The following is an 18,549-nucleotide window of genomic DNA, read 5'->3' on the forward strand; positions in this document are numbered from 1 at the left end:
ACCGGTGGTTATATATTTATGTATTTAAGAGGAACTTTGTAAAGGCAGTTTTAAAATGGACATTAATGTGCCTGGCTAGTGTTTGAACGGGTGAGGTGTTCATTGTCTAGGGTTGTTTTTGTTTTTTAAATGTTTCTTTCCAGACCATAGAAAATTGTCTTTGCGGGATGCTCTATTGTTGCTTAGATCTGATCGTTCCATAATGAACTGGTAAATTTCTTTTCTCTCTCTTTCTTTCTCCTTTAAAAGCGCTAATGCTTTGTAAATGCTCAGTATCGCAAATCCGTTTTAGGGATTAAAACCGATCTCTTGGAAAGACACTCTGGAGCTTTCATTCGAGACAGGTTTTTGGCTGTGTGTGTCTATTTTTTGAAGCTTAGTGCAGGGGAGATGAATTTTTTTTAAAAAAAAAAGACTTTTTCTCCCCTCAATTGTCCATTGCATTTGAACTGGTAATAGAATGTGAAAACCTTCCGTGATCCAACCCCCACACAGAGATCTGGTTTGATGTAAGTATTTTATTTCATAAGGTCTATAGGATCTCCAGACAGGAGTGTGTTGCTTTTCATTTTGTGTTAAACACCTTTGAAACCCTCTTCTATTAAAGGGAGAGAGGAAATTTCATTTCCAACTCCTGGAGCAGCTCGCTCTGGGATAAGACATCAGTCTGAGACATAAACATTGGAGACCTCTCGATGCTCAGGGTCTCCTGAAAGGAAGATGAATGACACCCAATTTGGATTATAAATCATGGGGAGCCGCTAAGGCTTATCTGATGGCAGCTTGAGAATTCTTCCAAACCCACTTGTTCTGCCCAGAGAGGTCGGGGTTTTGTTGTCAGGCTGGAACAAATGGCCAAGTGGCTGAAAGATTACTTGAGTTTTGGGAGCAGGAGGTCTCCTCCACAGCCCCCCAAGCCCGACTACACAGAGAGTGAGATCTTAAAGGCTTACAGAGCACAGAAGAGCCTGGACTTTGAGGATCCCTATGAAGACAGCGACAATAAACTGGAGCCAGATCCCGGGGGCTCGGGCTCCCCAAATATGGCAGCTGCTGGTGGCTGTGCGGAAGGGAAATACACCTCCCCAAAACACAGGCTTATCAAAGTGGAGTCCACCGACCTGAACAGGAGCAAAGCTCTGTTGGAGACGGCAGCTGAGGAGCTGAAAGGCAGGCAAGAGCAGGTAGGTGCTGGGAGCAAGGGGATTTACTGAGCCGGTGTCCTTCAGGGGTCTGATCACACTCAGGCCTCGCCCTCTCGGCCTGTGGTCACATCACATCCCTCATGCTAAGCAGGGCTGGGTCAGGTTGCTGCTTGGATGGGGATTTCCAAGGTGCTGCATGCAGGGGGATTCTATAACTGGTGCTCTTTGCTCTGAGTCAGGGCTCTTCTGGAAGTGGTAGGATGCACTGTGCATTGGGCGATGTCCAGCTGATCCTGAATGCTTTCTGTAAGAGCTGGTGTGTTCAGCCCAGCAGCCTGGCCAGAGGCCGACTTGGGTGAGGATGCGGGGCTTCCATGAATTCACCCCGATGTTTCAGTTAGATGCAGCATTGTTCGCTTCCCATCCTACAGTGCTTTAGGGTGAGCTATTACGACGAAACGGCTGCTGGTTGTGCCCCAGAGATGGCTGCATTTTGGCAGTGTGTGCAATTACGCCCAAGGGGAGAGTTTGCTGGGTATTGTGGGATATACCCATGAATTGGAGAAACGAAGGAGGGAGGGGGAGAGAGGACCGCAGCCTGGGGCTCCATGGGCAGGGAAAGGTTTCAAGCGGCAGCCACGCTTTTCGATTTGTTTCACCTTCTGGCAAGAAATGTGCAATAAATGATCCTTCCTGACAGCATCAGGGAAAGAGCCGACTTTCTGATTTCATAGCTCTGGAGCTGAGGACTGGGGCCCAGGAGACCTAGAGTTGATTCCCAGCTCTCCCACCAATGCCCAGTGGGACCTTGTGCAAGTCCCTTCCCTTCTTTCAGGCCATGGTTTTCCATCTGTAACATGGGGCTAAAATGCCCCGTCCTTTGCTGCAGCCTGTCTGTCTCGTCTGGTTAGATTGTAAGCTTTTCAGGTCTCACTGCGCATAGGTACAATGCCTAGTGCTATGAGGCCTGGTCTCATCTGGGGCGTCTCAGTCCTCCTGGAATACCGGTCATTATCAATGCTATGTAACACTTTCCCAATGGCATTTTCTGTATTTGTTCCTGTGACAGTCACTGAGCCTCGTCTCTCCAGCCCGGATCCAACCATGCTAGTCCTCCGGAGCTGCCCATGCAGAGAGCATGCTGAACTGCATGGGGAGGTGGGAGGGGGGCAGCTTTGGAGCGTCGCTCAGCGTATGCCTGGGGTTGTCCAGCAATCACTCATTCTGGGCATGTCAGTGGTGCAGGAACAGCAGTGGGCTAAGTCTGTAACAGGCCTGGCTCAATAGGGGTTGCAACCTGCTGCACTCAGTGGTCCTCTTTGGAGCAGTGGATCCATGGGCGTATTATTCTGCTGCTGCTTAGGGGTAGCTGTGCCAATGCCTGCCCATTCAGATCGTGCCCATGGGCACTGATGCGGGGACACCTCTGCCCCGTTCACTGGACTCTGGACGCATCCTTTCCATTTTCCATTGAACTGTGGGCGCTACTGTTCCACGAAGGAGATGGGAGATGCCATGGATACGTCTACCCTGCAGTCAGGAGGTGCGACGGTAGGATGTGTCGCGTACCCCAGTGAGCATAGCAGTGAAGTCATGGCAGCAGGGGCAGAAGCCCAGGTTAGCTGGTCGAGCGCATTCCGAAGGACCCGGGCGAGCTTGTACCCAGGAGTCTATATTTAGCGAGCGAGTGTGGACAAAACCAGCTTGCATATGTCTTGTGATTGCTGGGTAGACATAGGGTACAGAGGGGGGATTGCCAGTGTGTGGCACAGAGGAGTGGGGAGGCAGGACTCAACAGGCTGGGAGTGCTGCCAAAGGAGAGATCAGCGCGCTGACCCCTCTGTTGGGGTCACAGATGATGGGGATGGGTCTGCAGTGGCTGTAACATGGGGCCGGTGCAGCAGGCGAGGGGTTCGTCAGCACGTCAGTGAGCTCATGGAGGAGGGTGTGAAATCCAGACCAAAGCGTGAAGCCGTTGGCAGGCTCAGCTCCATGCGACTGCTGCTGGGATCACAGGTTCCTGCCCTCCTTAGCACCCCTGCTCTCAGCCTTATTAGCGGTGACGTGTGGCAGGCAGAGGTGCCGCTGGCCCAGAGGGATTTTTCACACCTCTCTCCACATGCAGCCCACGTGTCACCATAACCCCATCCCAGCATGCCCAGCGATCGCTAACGAGCCCCACTGTGGGAGAGGTCAGTGTCGCTGTCCCCCCAGGGGGAAGTGAGGCCCGGGGAGAGGGGACGCGACAGCGGCAGAGCTGGGATTAGAACCCCCGTCTTCCCACTCCTCCGCTGTGCCTCCTCGTCATAATTAAAGCATCAGCCATAATTCCCATCTTCATCCTCTGCCTTTGATGGTTAATTCATTGGTGACGATAAGGGGGTGACATTTAATACCGGGAGCGACGGTGCTTCGGGTGCCGAACTCCAGCCACCCCCTGCGAGAGGCCCGAGGATTTCTGCGCGAGATCAGGTGGAGGGGTGAGCTGGGAGGAGGTTGTACCCGGTTTATGGATTCAGGCTGTCAACCACAGACTGCCAGCTCACCTAACCCACACCTGAATCATCCCTGTGACCCTGTAACGCGGCTGTTCTGCAGGAGGGCTTGGGCTTGACGGCAGCTGCAGGTTATGTCACAAGCCATTAGGAAGGTGAGCAACTCTACAGGCAGAAATAACCTAGATCTGACCTTGACTGCATGAGAGTCTAACCATCCTGGGTAACCATGCAGCCAAAGGCTGGTGGGGGAGGGGGGCTTAGGACTGCATTCCTTTAGTGGGTTACCCGGAGGAAGAAAGCCCCGTTTCTTTTAGAGAGGTCGCTACTCTGCCGTAAGACTAGCACTGCCAAACTCAGCAGCAGCGTGGTCTAGTGGTGGGAGCAGTGAGCTAGCGCACCTGGACTCTGGTCCTGGCTCTGCCACTGCCCTGTTACGTGACCTCGGGCAAATCCCTTCCCTTCTGGGGCCCCGTCCATCCTCTCTCTTTAGATCATAAGCTTTTCTGGGCAGGGGGTGTCTCTCACTATATGAACATGCAGTGCCCAGGGCAAGGGGGGCCCTGATCTTGGTTGGGATCGCTAGGCAGCACTGCAATAATATGATGTTTACTTGATAGTGCCTCGGTAAAGCGGGTACGTATTGGCACCCCCACTGCTCTGATGGAGACGCTGCAGCTGGGGATGCGTGACTGCAGCATGTGTGGACGTCCCAGGGTAGGTCTGCACTGCAGGCGGGGAGTGTGATCACAGCACGCATGGACATACCTGAGCCTCCGTTCTAGCGAGCTCAGGTACTAACAGCAGTGAAGCTGTGGCAGCAAACACTTCAGCACAGGCTCATCCCCCCCCAGTGCGTACCCAGGTCCTGGCTGGGGGACATGTACAGCCCCCCCGCCCGAAGCTCACGCCGCCAGGGTTTCTTTGCTGTTGGTGTCTGACCTAGCTAGATCCCAGCTAGCGCTGGCATGTCCATGCCTGCTGTGATCACCCTCCCTGCCTGCAGTGTAGACCTACCCTGAGACTTGCCCACGATCAGTGCCTGAGCTAGGAAGAGGAGCCAGGAGTCAGAACGCCCTGTGTGTTGATCACTAGACCATGCCCCCTCTCAAAGAGCCTGGTCCTCCTCTCATTTACATCAGAATTTACTCTGGAGTGACTCTGATTACTGCTGGTTTACGCCAGAGTATATGAAAGGGGAAGTCAGGCCCTGTGTTCTCACCGTGATAATAACAAGCACATTTCTGCTCCCCCCTAAACTATTCCTTGACCTTGTTTGTAGTGTCCTAAGGGATGTTTTCGTTTCCCTTTTGAACTGGGCCACATGTTCCTCTCTGCTACTGATCACCTTGCGTTCAGAGACAGTCCCTGCTGGATGCTGGCCTTTGCTGGCCATACTTCTCACTAGGGGAGTTATCTTTCTTTAACTCTATGCGTGAAGTTGTTGCATACACACACCTTACATTTATACAGTGCCTTTCTTCCCAAAGCATGTTACATATGCAGGGAATGCTCACCCAGCACTGAAATGCAGCCACCTCTGGGGTGGAACGCGGTAACTGTTTTAACAGTGCACAGCAACACTGCACAGGGATGATTCATCCACTGCTGAAATGCAGCCACCTCTCAGGTGACCGGTGATGGCTGTTTAACAGTGCCTCTGCATAGGGCTCACTCACCCAGCCCCGAAATGCAGCCATCTCTGGGCTGGAACATGGCCGCTTTAAGAGCACACAGCAACACTGCGCAATAGTTCAGGAGGTGAAAAAGAAGCCAGACAGTCATGTCCCCATCTGGAATTTGAGCAGGACACAGGGGCTAACGCCCTGCCCCTGGCAGAGAGCTCCCTGGGGGTGGTAATGAGTACAGCTGATCAGCAGCCCTGCCTGTTTTCCCACCCAGATCCCACCCAGGCCTCATGCTACTGGCATGAGGATCCCAGCATGAGGGGCTGTGATCGGTTGGGCTAGTGCCCTTTCCTCACAGTAGCTGCAGGTGCCAGTTCGAGCCCAGCTGCCATTTCCTCTGTCTTCCCTGATAAGCATCAGCTTCTGCCAGCACCACGCGAATGCTGGGGTCCCCCACCGGCTGGCGAGCTCCCCCATCTCCGACCCTCCGCCCGCGCCCTGCAAAGGGGCAGGAGTCCCCGTGCCAATCGGACCGCTCCCCCATCTCTGATCCCTGGCTGTCAGTCAGGCCTTGTCCCCCTGCTTGCCGCTCGCTGCCCCCGACAGCGTGTTAGACACGCTCAAACAGCCCGCGGAGGAAATGTTTTGAGAGCTGCAGGCAAATGAGACAGGCGCATGGCAATTGCCTCTCAGCCGCTCCTCGAAGCAATTACCCTGCTTCTCCCCTTTTGTGTCTGTGAATTGAGCGCTGAGAAATGAGGTGGATTGACAGCGCTGCGGGCCGATGTTTTCTTTACCCACAGAGCGGGTGCGCTCTGGGCTGTCACAGGACAAGACACGCACGCGTACACACACAGACGCTCTCTGGCCAGCCTACGCGCCTCTACCCCCTGACCTAGAGGAGCGGGGAGAGCGGTCTCCATCCTGCTGAGACTGGCAGCCAAGGCAGCGCTAAATGCGTTCTGCCAGCCTGGATTCAGACCAGAACCCCAGAAGCGAAAGGCTCCAAAGCCACAAGGCCACACAGTCCCACTGATTTCATTGCTTTCTATTACCTCTCCACCCAGGGCGTAGCACTCCCTGTCTCTGCAGCTGTACGTCAGGCTCAGACTTGAGCTCGCTTGCTGCCTCTCTGCCTCCAGAGATGTGGGATCGGCTGTGACAAAGCTTAGGCCAGATCCTCAGTGGTATTTAGGAGCCTAATCTGGGTCTTAATGCCTTCCTTCTCCATCACACTCTGCAAAGATCTCCCAGCAAACCCATGGGAAGCATGTGAAAGGCAGGCTGGTGTCACTAGCCCTGTGTCACCGATGGGGAAACTGAGGCAGGGGCTTGCCCGAGATCATGCAGCAAATTGGTGTCAAAGCTGGAAGTAGGACTCAGGGCTTTCCAGGCTCACATCTCCTCTCCTTCTCTCTGCACTTTTCACCTGGCCTCTGATGAGATGAGCTTGCTGGTGTCCTCGGGTTTGGGCTGCTACCTGGCTCTGACTGGATTCCTAGTTTAACTCCTATGTCCATAGAGAAATTGTAGAATTGTAGGGCTGGAAGTGAACTCGTAAGCTCACCTAGTCCAGCCCCCTACACTCAGGCAAGACCAAATAACCCTAGACCATCCCTGACAGGGGTTTGTCCAACCTGTTCTTTAAAACCCCAAATGATGGGGATTCCACAACCTCCCTTGGGACCCTGGTCCAGAGCTTAACTCCCCTGAGAGTTAGAAAGTTTTCCCTAATATCTAACCTAACTCTCCCTGGCTGCAGATTAAGCCCATTGCTTCTTGTCCCGCCTTCAGTGGTCCTGGAGAGCAATTGGTCACCATAGTCTTTATAACACCCTTGAGCATACTTAAAGGCTGTTTTAACATTTCCTCATCCGTGTGGACGCAGTGAAGTCCCTTTGTCTCTTATTTTAATTCCCACCGATCTGGGTGCTGGGGGAGAGGGACTCCTGCTGGCAGGGCTGATCAGTGCCCTGGGCTGCTTCCCCAGGTTGCTCCTGCAGCTGGGATGTTTGGGTGCCGCTGGGCCTGGCCCTGCCTTTTCTGTGCTGAGTGTTGCCCCTCCTTGCCCGCAGGGCGATGCTGACAGCGAGTACTCTGACCCCTTCGATGCCCGCCAGGAGCAGCCAGGGGACACCAAGGAGCCGGTGCCGGAGAACAACGGCTACATGGAGCCCTATGACGCCCAGCGGGTGGTGGCAGGTGAGAGACACCAGGGCAGGAGCAGTCGCCAGGGGTGGGGCAGGACCCTGTGCTGCATGGAGCAGCTCCTAGCTGCGACTGCACGGGGGGACTGGGGCAGGGCTCTGTGACGCTGCTTCTCGCTCTCACTGAGGCACCTGTGCCCAAGGGGCAGGACAAGGCTGTTATCAACTCCCCTGCCTGGCTCGCTAGCCCCTTGGGTGAGTAGGAGGGCACCCAATGTACCCTCCCTGCACATGGGCACCTGGCACCCAATCTCCCCCCCGCACATGGGATCCTGGCACCCAGTGTACCCACCACACATGTGGGCACCAGGCACCCAGTGTACCCCCCCATGCATGTGGGCACCTGCTGTGTGGCACCCAATCCCTCCAGGTATATGAGCATCTACTGCCACCCTCCCCACCCCCTCGCCTGCACATGGCCTCCTGCTGTCTACCCGCCATGCCCGGCACACGTCTATACACGGGCTCCTCGGCCCAGCCTTGGCCCTGCCCAACTAATCCCCTTTCGCTGGGCTCCCAGATTTCCAGGGGAAAGGCGACTGGGAGGGCCGGCGGGGGAAGAAATGCCTGCAGGGCCTGCAGCTTTACGACACCCCCTATGAGGAGCAGGAGCGAGATCCTGAGGGCGGCCCGGCCAGCCCGGCCCGCGAGAGCCGCCTGCCCCAAGACGACGAGCGGCCAGCGGACGAGTACGATCAGCCCTGGGAGTGGAAGAAAGACCACATCTCCCGGGCCTTCGCAGGTATGTCCCGCCCTGTTCCGCTGAGCCGGCAGAGCCCCCGGGAAGGGCCAGTCTCTGTGGGGAGGGGAGCGGCGCAGTGCCAGAGACACGGGGCTCCGCTGGAGCCTGGGAGGGCATGGCTCTGGGGCTAAGCCTCAGGTGTGAAATCCCCAGGAAGCTCATTCTGCCTAGGCAGGTGGCTTCAGCTCCAGGCATTTCCTGTGGGGGGCCCTTTCCAGCGAGATCATGAGCCCTGGAATCCCTGCTGCTCTGCCTGAGCATCAAACCCCCCAGAGCACTTTCCAGTAGGCTCAGGGGGTTCACCCTAGAGTCCTTCGACTACAATCTCCTGGCCCCCGTGGGGCTGTGTGTCCAGCTGATGCCCCAGGTGGGTTGCATGTCACTGGGGTTGCAGCTCCGTGGTCCTTTGGGATCCTCTAGGGTGAAAGGTGCCATCGGGATGTAATGGATTAACAAGAGCCAGTCATGGGAAGCAGCCCTGATGGTGCCAGAAAAGGGAGGGAGTGGCAGGGACCTGGTGCCCCGGCCTCCTGCCCTGCCCCGGCATAGCAGTGGGAGTTGGCACCGGAGGGAAAGGATGTGGCATTACTAATGGCACCTTCAGGGCCCATCAGGCCGGGGGCTCCAGTCCAATCCCAGACCGGCTCCATGGGGTTAAAGACCCCTGCTGCAAAGAAGCCACAGGCCCGAACCTGCAGCCTCTGCAATCTTCCCATTGGCTTCAGTGGCCTCTGAGTCTGGCCCAATGAGCCGAAGGAGCAAAGTAATGTAACTGGGAAATGGGATGCGGGGTTCCTCTGAGGCTCAGGTGGCGGGGATCAGGCACAGAGAGTGGGGCTGAGGGCAGAGTTTGGATCCAGAGCTCTGACGTTGTTTGCTTGGGTTCCAGACGCCCGGCGTCCCCCATCTCGATGGATGTGTGGGCAGACGGGCACCGGGCTACGCGGGCTGAAGCTAAGAGGAATCCAAGGAAGGGTCGGGCCTGACGGAGCTTCTCCCCACCAGGCTGGGTACAGGGCGGGGGTGGCATTTGTGGGGCAGGAGTTCACCCTCCTTTGGCCCTGGACCAATGATACTGGCTAGAGATGGGTGCAGTGTCCTCCAGGTACCCAGGTGTGGGGCCCAAGGCTGCTGCTGGGTTGATGAGACTATGGCTCACTGGCAGCGGAGGGTGGAACCAGCAAGGGGGACTCGGCGCTCCGCTGAGCCGGGGTCGGGGAGACTGTGGCCCAACCAGGAGCAGCCTGCCACCTCTCCCTCCCCGTGTAATGCATTTTTCCCCCCCACCCAAGCAGTGCAGTTCGAAAACCCCGACTGGGAGCGCCCCTCCTCCCTGAACAAAGAGCGCCGTCAGCCGCCAAAGCACCTGACGGCAGGCCCCAAGCACGGCCGATCGCACAGCCCGGAGCGCAGTCCCCCCATGGCCGAACGCGTGGACCCCTCGCTGCCACTGGAGAAGCAGGTGTAAGTCCCAGGGGCGGGCAAGCCTGGCAGCTGGATGGGCACCAGCATCCTTTAGATCCATGGTTCCCTGCCTGCTTCGGATGCCCTGATGGCAGGCCACACAGGGCGGGAGCTGAGGCTGTATCATGCCCCCAAGCCAGCCATGCTGGGTGCAGCTGTGGCCAGAGCTCTGAGCCCATAATGTATTCGTCCCAAGATGCACTGGGGCAAGGCGTGCGTACGGGTCATTGGTCAGAACACAGCGCTGAGCTCGGGAGCTTTGAGCCACGAGCACCGTCACATGCCACGGAAACTGTTACAGACCTCGGGACCCTGGAGGAAATCTGGGAGTTTGACCTCTCTCCTCCCAGAGGATGGTTTGCAATCGCCCCACAATGCACCACAGTTCGGACCACCACTGGGCATTCTGGGATCCGTGCCCAGAAGACACTGCTGCTGCCGCGGCCAGGGCCCACAGGGGGTAGGTATTTAAGTCATTCCAGAGTGCCCCGTGCGGACAGGCCTGGCTTGTGTCTCCTGCAGCCCAGCTGATTGCAGCAACAGGCCCCGCCTTCAGTCACCCTATGTCTTGGGTGGTCACTCACACCAGGGCAAAGGTTCTGGTAGCGTGTTGCTCCCACTCTCCACCGGTGTAAAAGACATCATGAGGTCCAGGGGGATGGAGAAGAAGCTTGAGGGGTGGGATGGGAACAGGAGGTTGTGCTCTTGCCATGATAACACAGACCTTGCCTGAAGCGTGGCCAACCCCAAGCATTCAAAATTCCTGAGTCAGGCCCCCAAAAACCAAGAGATGGCCTTGAACAATCCTGGGATTAAAAACATTGTGGAGAGGAGGTTCTTTCAATTTACCTTCCTGGTTCTGAGCTTTCAGGGTGCTCTTGGGTTGTGTTTTCAGGATTTTCTCTGCAACTAGGAGAGCTAGATGCCCACTTAATCTTTTAAAGGAAAGCTGAGATTCTCCTGTATTCACCTGACTCCAGTAGCTGGGGATTTGAGAAAAGGCAGGCAACTAAAAGAAGATGTGTGAGGAGGGAGGTTCTGGAGCAGCCTCCCAATAGGAGGAGTGGGGGAAACCAACCTCACTTGTTTGAAGATAGAGCTTGCTAGGTTTATGGCCGAAATGACACAATGGTGTTGCCTGGGTAGCAGGGGACTGGCCCAAAGACCCAGGAGCTCCCGTCTAGCCCTGTGTTCTACGTTCCTAAAAGCAGCAAGGCTGATGGTGAAATTGTGAGCACTGGGAGCTCTGTGTCTGTCGCTGTGTGATCCTCTCCTCTCCCCCCACCCCAGGTGGTACCATGGCTCCATCAGCAGAGCGGACGCCGAGACCCTGCTGACTCTGTGCAAAGAAGGCAGCTACCTGGTGCGGAACAGTGAAACCAGCCACCACGACTACTCCCTGTCACTCAGGTGAGACGGCCACTCGCTGTCTTTCCCAGCCTCTGCGGAGAGCTGCTGGGTCAGGGGATTGTCTGCAGCGGGGGTGCTCGCGCCCTGCAGCTCTATGACCCAGCCACCTGGAGCTTCCCAGGTGGGCGGTCACTAATTAAACTGGCGGCCCCACCAGGGGGAGCTGTTAGCCCTGTTGCAAAGATGGGGAAACCGAGGCACGGAGCAGGGAAGGTCTGGTCCCCAGTGGTGAGATATTGGCAGACTTGGGTATAGAACCCAGGAGGTCTGACTGCCAGGAGGGTTAAGCGCAAGTTGGTAGCTAACTCCCATAAACTCCTTTGAAAGTCCCAGGCTAGACCACACTACAAGGTCCAAGCGTAAAACCCAGGAGTCCTGATTCCCACTCCCCCTGCTCTAACCACCAGACTCCCCCTTTCTCTCCCTCTCTCTCTCACTTCCCAGGGCTCCCATGACACCTCTCTCTGCAGGTCGGAGCGAGGGCTCATGCCCACGGTATGTGCATGGGAGAGAAAGCATCTCTCTGAATCCCTGTGTAGTGCAGGGAGCCGGTGTGTCATTGCCTGTGACCTGCTGTCACCTCCAAGGGTTGTGGGGGGGAGGTGTGGGGGGGGGTGGAGGGGAGAAGCTGGTTGCGTGGCCTGGAAGGAGATGGAGACACGGGCTGCAGAAACTGACGTGGCTCGACAGTATTGGAGGAGAGCGGCGGAGCGGTGGCATCAATACACTTCACTTCTTCCAGGCGTCGGATGCCTCGCAGGCCGCGGGGGGCTGGTGGGGGGTGGCCGGGCGCTGTGCTCACTACATTCCTGCCCCACTCCCTGGCACTGGGGAGCCAGAGCTCCTGGGACACATGGTGCGTTGTGTTGGGGCATCTCGACTCCTGGAGCCAAGGGGGTTGATGTAGGTGACGTGACGGGGGCATTGAGGGGTGGTAACATGGTGTCGTCAGTCACTGCCCCGAGTGCCAGAGCCCACCGAACAGGGGGACATTTCTGCTCTCCGGCCCTGTGGAGCCAGCCCTGGTCGTGCCCTATGGACGTGACCTTCTCCTGGAGGCTTTTGTTTGTTTTAAACCTGCTGCCTTTTAATTTTGTTGGGTGACCCCCTGGTTCTTGTGTTATGTGAAGGAGCAAATAACACTTATTCACACTTATTCACACCTCTAACACTTATTCACACCTCTAACACTTATTCACACCTATTCATTTTCTCCACACCATTTGTGATCTTACAGACCTCTGTCACCGGGGTTCTCAACCTGTTCCGTGCTCAAGCCCCCTCAGCATGCTCTAAAAACGCCAGGGCCCAGTGGGCGTGGGCGGGGGTGGGGGGGAACTCGGGGCTCCGGGCCGGGGGGACCCTTGGGCATGGGCATAGTTTTACTTCTGTTTGCGGGGTCCAGGGCTGGCGGAGCTGGAACCAGTTCCGCACTGCGGGGGCCAGGGAGGGAGCGCCACCTCCACCCCCTGACTCCCGGGGGTGGGGTGACCGGATGTCCCGATTTTATAGGGACAGTCTCGATATTTGGGGCTTTGTCTTATATAGGCACCTATTACCCCCCTGCCCCTTGTCCCGATTTTTCACACTTGCTGTCTGGTCACCCTAGTGGGGGGATGCAACCAAAAAATATAACTCAAAGGGGGGGACTCAGTTAAAAAGTTTGAAAACTGCTCAGGATGCAGGCGGGGGGGGGGGGGGAGCTCAGGGTGCAGGAAGGGGTAGCTAGGGGCTGGGTGCAGACCCCTGGTTGAGAACCGCGGCTCTATCCTGTCCCCCATTAGTCGTCTCTTTTCCAAATGGAACAGTCCCAGTCTTTTCAATCTCTCCTCCTACAAGAAGCTGTTCCATCCCCATCATCCATCTCTGAACCTTTTCCAATTCCAATAGATCTTTTCTGAGATGGGACGACCAGATCTGCACGCAGTATTCAAGGTGTGGATGTACCATGAATTCATATAGCGGCATTATAATACATTCTGTCTTATTACCTATCCCTTTCCTAATGGTCCAAATATTCTGATCGCTTTTTTGACTGTCGCTGCACGTTGAGTGGATGTTTTCAGAGACTCCAAGTTCGCTTTCTTGATGGGTAACAGCTAATTTAGACCCCATCATTTTGTATGTGTAGCTGGGATTATATTTTGCCAGGTGCATTACTTTGCGTTTATCACCATTGAATTTCATCTGCCATTGTAAAAAGAAAAGGAGTACTTGTGGCACCTTAGAGACTAAACAATTTATTTGAGCATAAGCTTTCGTGAGCTACAGCTCACTTGAAATCTGCCATTGTGTTGCCCAGTCACCCAGTTTTGTGAGATCACTTTGTAACTCTTCACAGTCTGATTTGGTCTTAACTACCCTGAATAATTTTGTATCATCTGCAAATTTTGCCACCTCCCTGTTTACCCCTTTTTCCAGATCATTGATGAATATGTTGAACAGCACAGGGCCCAGGACAGACCCCTGGGGGACACCACCATTTACCTCTCTCCATTCTGAAACTGACCATTTATTCCTACCCTTTGTTTCCTGCCTTTAAACCAGTTACTGATCCATGAGAGGACCTTCCCTCTTACCCCGTGGCTGCTTAACGATGGGCGAGTGGGTTTGTGCGGGAGGATGAGAGACCAGACTCTTGTTCCCAGCTCCTAGGTCAATGTGTGATCTGCTGGGTTAGCATAGCGGAGGGCTGGGCTCCCTTGTCCTGGGAGAAGGCTCTTGTTCCCAGCTCCAGGAGGGGAGTGGGGTCCAGTGGTCAGAGCAGGGGCCTGGGAATCAACATCTTGTAAGCTTAGGCCCTTAAGCTTCCCTCCTGGGGTGGGTAAGTTTTAAAGTCATTCCTGGCTGTCAAGGGCTTGGAGAGCCTTGGATGGGGGAGGAGCAAGAGGCCCGTTCTCCTCTCCCCAGGATCCTCCAGGCCCTTCCCCCGGCTCATGGGCACAATTTCCCCCGACAAGTAGCTCCCCGTGAACTCTCTGCCTGGAACATCTGCTTCTTATTAGCGGTCGGCAAGCACATCAAAGGGCCAGGCCGGCAGGCGCTTTGTCGGCTGTCTGTGCACAGAATGAGCCACACGGCCTGGGGAGCAGCCGGCATGAATATTTCATCGGGTTAATCGCAGCAGCATGCTCTGATCCCCGGGCCCCGCTCCCCCTGCTGCACGCTTTGAAATATTTATCCCCGCACAGGGATGGGAGCTGGGGTTGGCTCTATCTCTGCACGGTGTCTCCGAGGTAGCCCCCAGCCTGGCTCCGGAGAGCAGAGCAGCCCCTCTCCTGGCTGGCTTGGATCACGCAATCTGCCAGGGTGCTCAGGGATTCCTCAACCAGCAACATTCCTGTGCTGGGATCTGCCGGCCTGGAGATATTGCAGGACCCTGCTCCGATCCCCAGACAAAGCAGCCAGGTGTTGCTCCTGGGTTCTGTAGCTGGGACTGGTTTGCTGGGACGGTGAGTGAGTGGCTTCCGCTTCTCTGGGGCCTCAGATTCCACCACTGTGCAATGAGGAGGATGCTATCATGGCAAATCACATGGCCTCCAGTGACTGCTGAGTACTGTGGCTACTTGGCAGCAGCTGGGCTAGAACTCGGAGCCTCCTGCTCCAAAAACCACCAGCTGTTGCTGTTTCAGATAAGGGAGAATCCCCAGCAACAGCTAACAGTATAGGCCTTATGACACACAGCTGAGCAGCTCTGCTTAGCATGACCATATCTCCCTCTAGTGGCTGACCGCAGCAAAGACAAGAGCTCAGGGCCCATGGGATTACTCCTGTGGCTCCAATGCAAGGGGATGCCATTTGCTAATGATCTTTCCCCTTTTCCTCCATCCCCAGGAGCAGCCAGGGCTTCATGCACATGAAGTTCACCAGGACCAGGGAGAGCAAGTATGTGCTGGGCCAGAACAGCGCCCCCTTCGAGAGCATCCCCGAGGTCATCCACTACTACACGGCGCGGGAGCTGCCCGTCAAAGGGGCCGAGCAACTCTCACTGCTGTACCCCGTCGCCGTGCAGACCCTCTGACACGGGGGGGACGCTGGATGCTTGCTGACCACGCAGGACAGGGGCTGCTCCCGCCCTGCCCGCCCCCAGAGGCACTGGCTCGAGGATGGGGCTGAAGGAGGAAGGGCTGGTCCGGAGCCTGCAGCTGGGGAGGCCCCAGCCCAGCCCCCAGGGGCGAATGGGGTGGCACTTTGCGTGACCTGCCGTTTCAGCACAGGGGAGTCATGCTCCGAAGCAGCCATAGCAAGTCGCTCTGCCTGTAATGCTGCATCCAGCGCCCTCCTGCTGTCCCAGCCCCTGCGTCCTGCTCTGGGGGGGTGGCCTTTGTCCTGGTAGGTCCCACACATGGAAGGGGTTAGCCCAGGGTCATCCCTTCTAGCCACATCTGGGAGCTCCTGCTTCGGGGCTGTTTGTCCCGGAGATTGTCCTGCTGTCCTTTTCCCTTCCCTTTCCCCTCCGCCCCCAGCTTGGTCTCTCCTCCTCCGGGATGCTGCTGGCCCCAAGGTCCTGCTGGGCCCTGCCCCTGAAAATCTCCTCTGCCCTGCTCTGGGGGGGCTGTATCCCAGAGCCCCCCAGCCCATCCTGCTCGGAGAGACGCTCCCAAGTTACTTCCCTCGCCTCCAGGCCTGTTTGAGCCCAGGCTTCCCCTTCCCTTGTGCAGCCCTGGGAGCTGCCAGTGTGGGGGAGGGGGTTTCCGAGCATGTCCCATCCTGGACAGTCCCCACCGTCCTGCCCTGGGAGGGACACGCCCGCCGCCCCCGGGAAGGCTCTGAGCACAATAACATGTAGAGACAGTAGGTTCATGTAACTGCCCTCCAGTGTCCTACCCCCGGTGTCATCTCGCCTGAGCCAGCTCCCCCCACCACCGCCCCGGCCCCCTGAGCCAGGTGGGCCTCCTCCCCCTCCAACCCGTTTCCCCCGGCGTGTGTGTGCGGGTCCGTCGCGCCGTGTGTGCTCTGTGCTGCCGTGGCAAATAGGTTTCCATTAAACGCCGTAGTCCAGACTCGGCCCCCGCCCGCCCGTCCGTCTGTCTCTGCCTGGCTGGGCAGGGGTCCCACCGGGGCCCCAGGGCTCCGTGCATTACTCACCAGGGGACGACGGGGCGAGAGCAGAGCTGGCCCCAGGGCTAGAGGGTCTCCTGTCCACCCATGGCAGAGGGGCTGCCTCCGAGATCCGAGCCCAGAGAGAGCAGGTGACTTGCCAAAGCACCTCATGATTCAGGAGCGAAAGCCCCATTTGCACCTAACTCCTTTGGGTGCCCTCGGGAGCTGGACTCAGTTTGGAGGGGGGGAGTTTCCCCTCCCCAGGCCCCATTGGTGGGTCACCCCATCCCCTCGATCCAGTGGACACAGCTCTTCCTGGAGAGCAGGGGGTCAGCCTGAAGGGGCCTTCCAGCCTCCTTTCCCCCAAGGGCGGCTCCCCTGCTGGGAGCTGAGTCTCCTCCCTCGGCCCGGGTCTGGTAGCTGGGAGAGTTTCCTGGCCCCGCTTAACTGACCAAGCGCCAGCTAAATTAGCACCTGCAGCCGCAGTGCCACCTCCCGGGACGTGGCCACCTCCAGGATGTGAGGGGGGCAGCTCTCCCCCTCCTCAGCTCCTTCAGCACCTGTCTCCTTCCTGCCCTGGGGTGGGGGGGACTTGCGGCTCCCTGGCCCATTCAGCCCTGGGCCTCTGCCCACACGCGCCAGTTAATGCCCATGGTGGCGGTGGCTCTTCTGATCTGGGCTGGTCCCCCCAGCTCTCCAAGTAGCCCTCCATGGGGAACGGCCAACCTAGGCTGGATTGGGGCTGGGGGCCTAGTGGGGAAGATGGCCTCCTGCTGCCTGTTTTAGCCTTGCCCCACTCCCAGCCCCCCGGCCCACTCCCCCAGCCACTGGAGGGGTTAGAGCCCTCGCTGGGCCTGGGCAACAGGCCTAACCTGGCACCCCGTTAGTAGGGCAGAGGGGCCATGATCTGATGTGGGGGCGGGTGGGGAGAAATGGGCCCAGCGCCGACATGATGGGCCTGGCCCAGCCCCCCCAGAGCAGGCGGTGTGCGGGCAGAGGCGATACACGGCTCAGGGGGATGTGGTGGAGAGACCCCCGCACTGAGGGCTCGGCAGCTGCCATTCCTGATGGAGCAGGAGTGGGGTGACCAGATGTCCTGATTTAATAGGGACAGTCCCGGTATTTGGGGATTTTTCTTATCTAGGTGCCTATTACCCCCCACACACACTCTGTCCTGATATTTCATATTTGCTATCTGGTCACCCTCGGCGTGGGGGAAGCCTCCGGGACACAGACGGAGCGAGAGAGACGCCAAGGGCTCTGCTCAGCCAGCGGGTTCTCCCCGACCCTTCCCGCCTCGCCACTCGGGGTGCCTGTGCCTTGCAGGCTCTCACCAATCGCCGGGTCTGGGCAGCCCCCTTCCCCCACACCTGGACAGGCGGACACATGGCTGGGTGGACACCGGGGCACCCACCCGCAGTCGAGCCAACGCACGGCGCTGTATGAGGGGGTGACAGGCTGACTGCAGGACACCCGTACGCATGGGCACGGATGCACGTCGGTGACGCTGGCTAACGGGCTGCAGGTGAGTCCCCCGGCCCGGCCCCGGGGCGAACCCCGCCCGCCAGCTCCTAGCCCAGGGGACTGGCCCCTGCCCTGCTCTGCAGCTGCACCCCCTGCCTCATGCCCTCCAGCCGCGTGCCCGGCGGGGGCAGCATTCTGCTGTGAGTCCAGACGTGCTGCACATGGGGGGGGTCTGATTAATTCATAGATGGGGGGGCACCCAGCGCCCTTCCCATCAGCTGTGTGTGTGTGTGGGGGGGGTCTGATTAATTCATAGACGGGGGCACCCAGCGCCCTTCCCATCAGCTGTGTGTGTGTGTGGGGGGTCTGATTAATTCATAGACAGGGGGTCACCCAGCGCCCTTCCTATCAGCTGTGTGTGGGGGGGGTCTGATTAATTCATAGACGGGGGGGCACCCAGTGCCCTTCCCATCAGCCGTGTGCGGGGTGGGGCATAAGCTGCTGCCTCCCCTTTTCTTAGCGTCTGACTTTGTCTCCCTTCACGTCCATCCGCCTGCCGCTGCCCGTTTCTCGTTTCTCGTTTCTCATCCTCGTCAGGTCCGGCCCCTTGTCCCGGCTCCATCCCAGCCCCGGCTCCTGGAGGACACCTGTCGCCATAGAAACAGGGGCAGCCCGCCAATCGCAGCTCCTGTCACTTCAAGGTGAAAGATGCCTGGCGCAGAACAATGGCAGCCGGGCGGCCTGGCTCCCTCCGCTGTGCCCTGAAAGCATCTGGTTTCTCTCCATGCTTACGCGCCCTCCCTCAGCTGGGGGGCGCGGAATAAACTGGCCCCAATCCGGCACCGGAGCGATGCATCCGCCGCTTCTGGACGACTCTCAAATCCCCCAAACACAACAATGGGCCAGGCCCAGCCAGCCTCCAGCCCGGCTTTGGGCACAGGTGACCGTGGC

The 18,549-nt window shown here is 57.7% G+C and overlaps 1 protein-coding gene across 1 annotated transcript; it reads left to right on the forward strand.

The window, feature by feature from the left end:
* Positions 1-851: 851 nt before the first annotated feature.
* Positions 852-16,049, forward strand: SHD (Src homology 2 domain containing transforming protein D). Its single transcript, XM_077842097.1, has 7 exons — positions 852-1,141; positions 7,322-7,470; positions 7,996-8,217; positions 9,513-9,573; positions 9,619-9,681; positions 10,972-11,091; positions 14,926-16,049. The coding sequence occupies exons 1-7, from the start codon at positions 852-854 to the stop codon at positions 15,110-15,112; spliced, it is 1,092 nt and encodes a 363-aa protein (XP_077698223.1). The 3' UTR covers positions 15,113-16,049.
* Positions 16,050-18,549: the final 2,500 nt, after the last annotated feature.

This window comes from Eretmochelys imbricata, chromosome 25 (assembly GCF_965152235.1).
Source record: "Eretmochelys imbricata isolate rEreImb1 chromosome 25, rEreImb1.hap1, whole genome shotgun sequence".
Classification (NCBI taxonomy): Eukaryota; Metazoa; Chordata; order Testudines; family Cheloniidae; genus Eretmochelys; species Eretmochelys imbricata.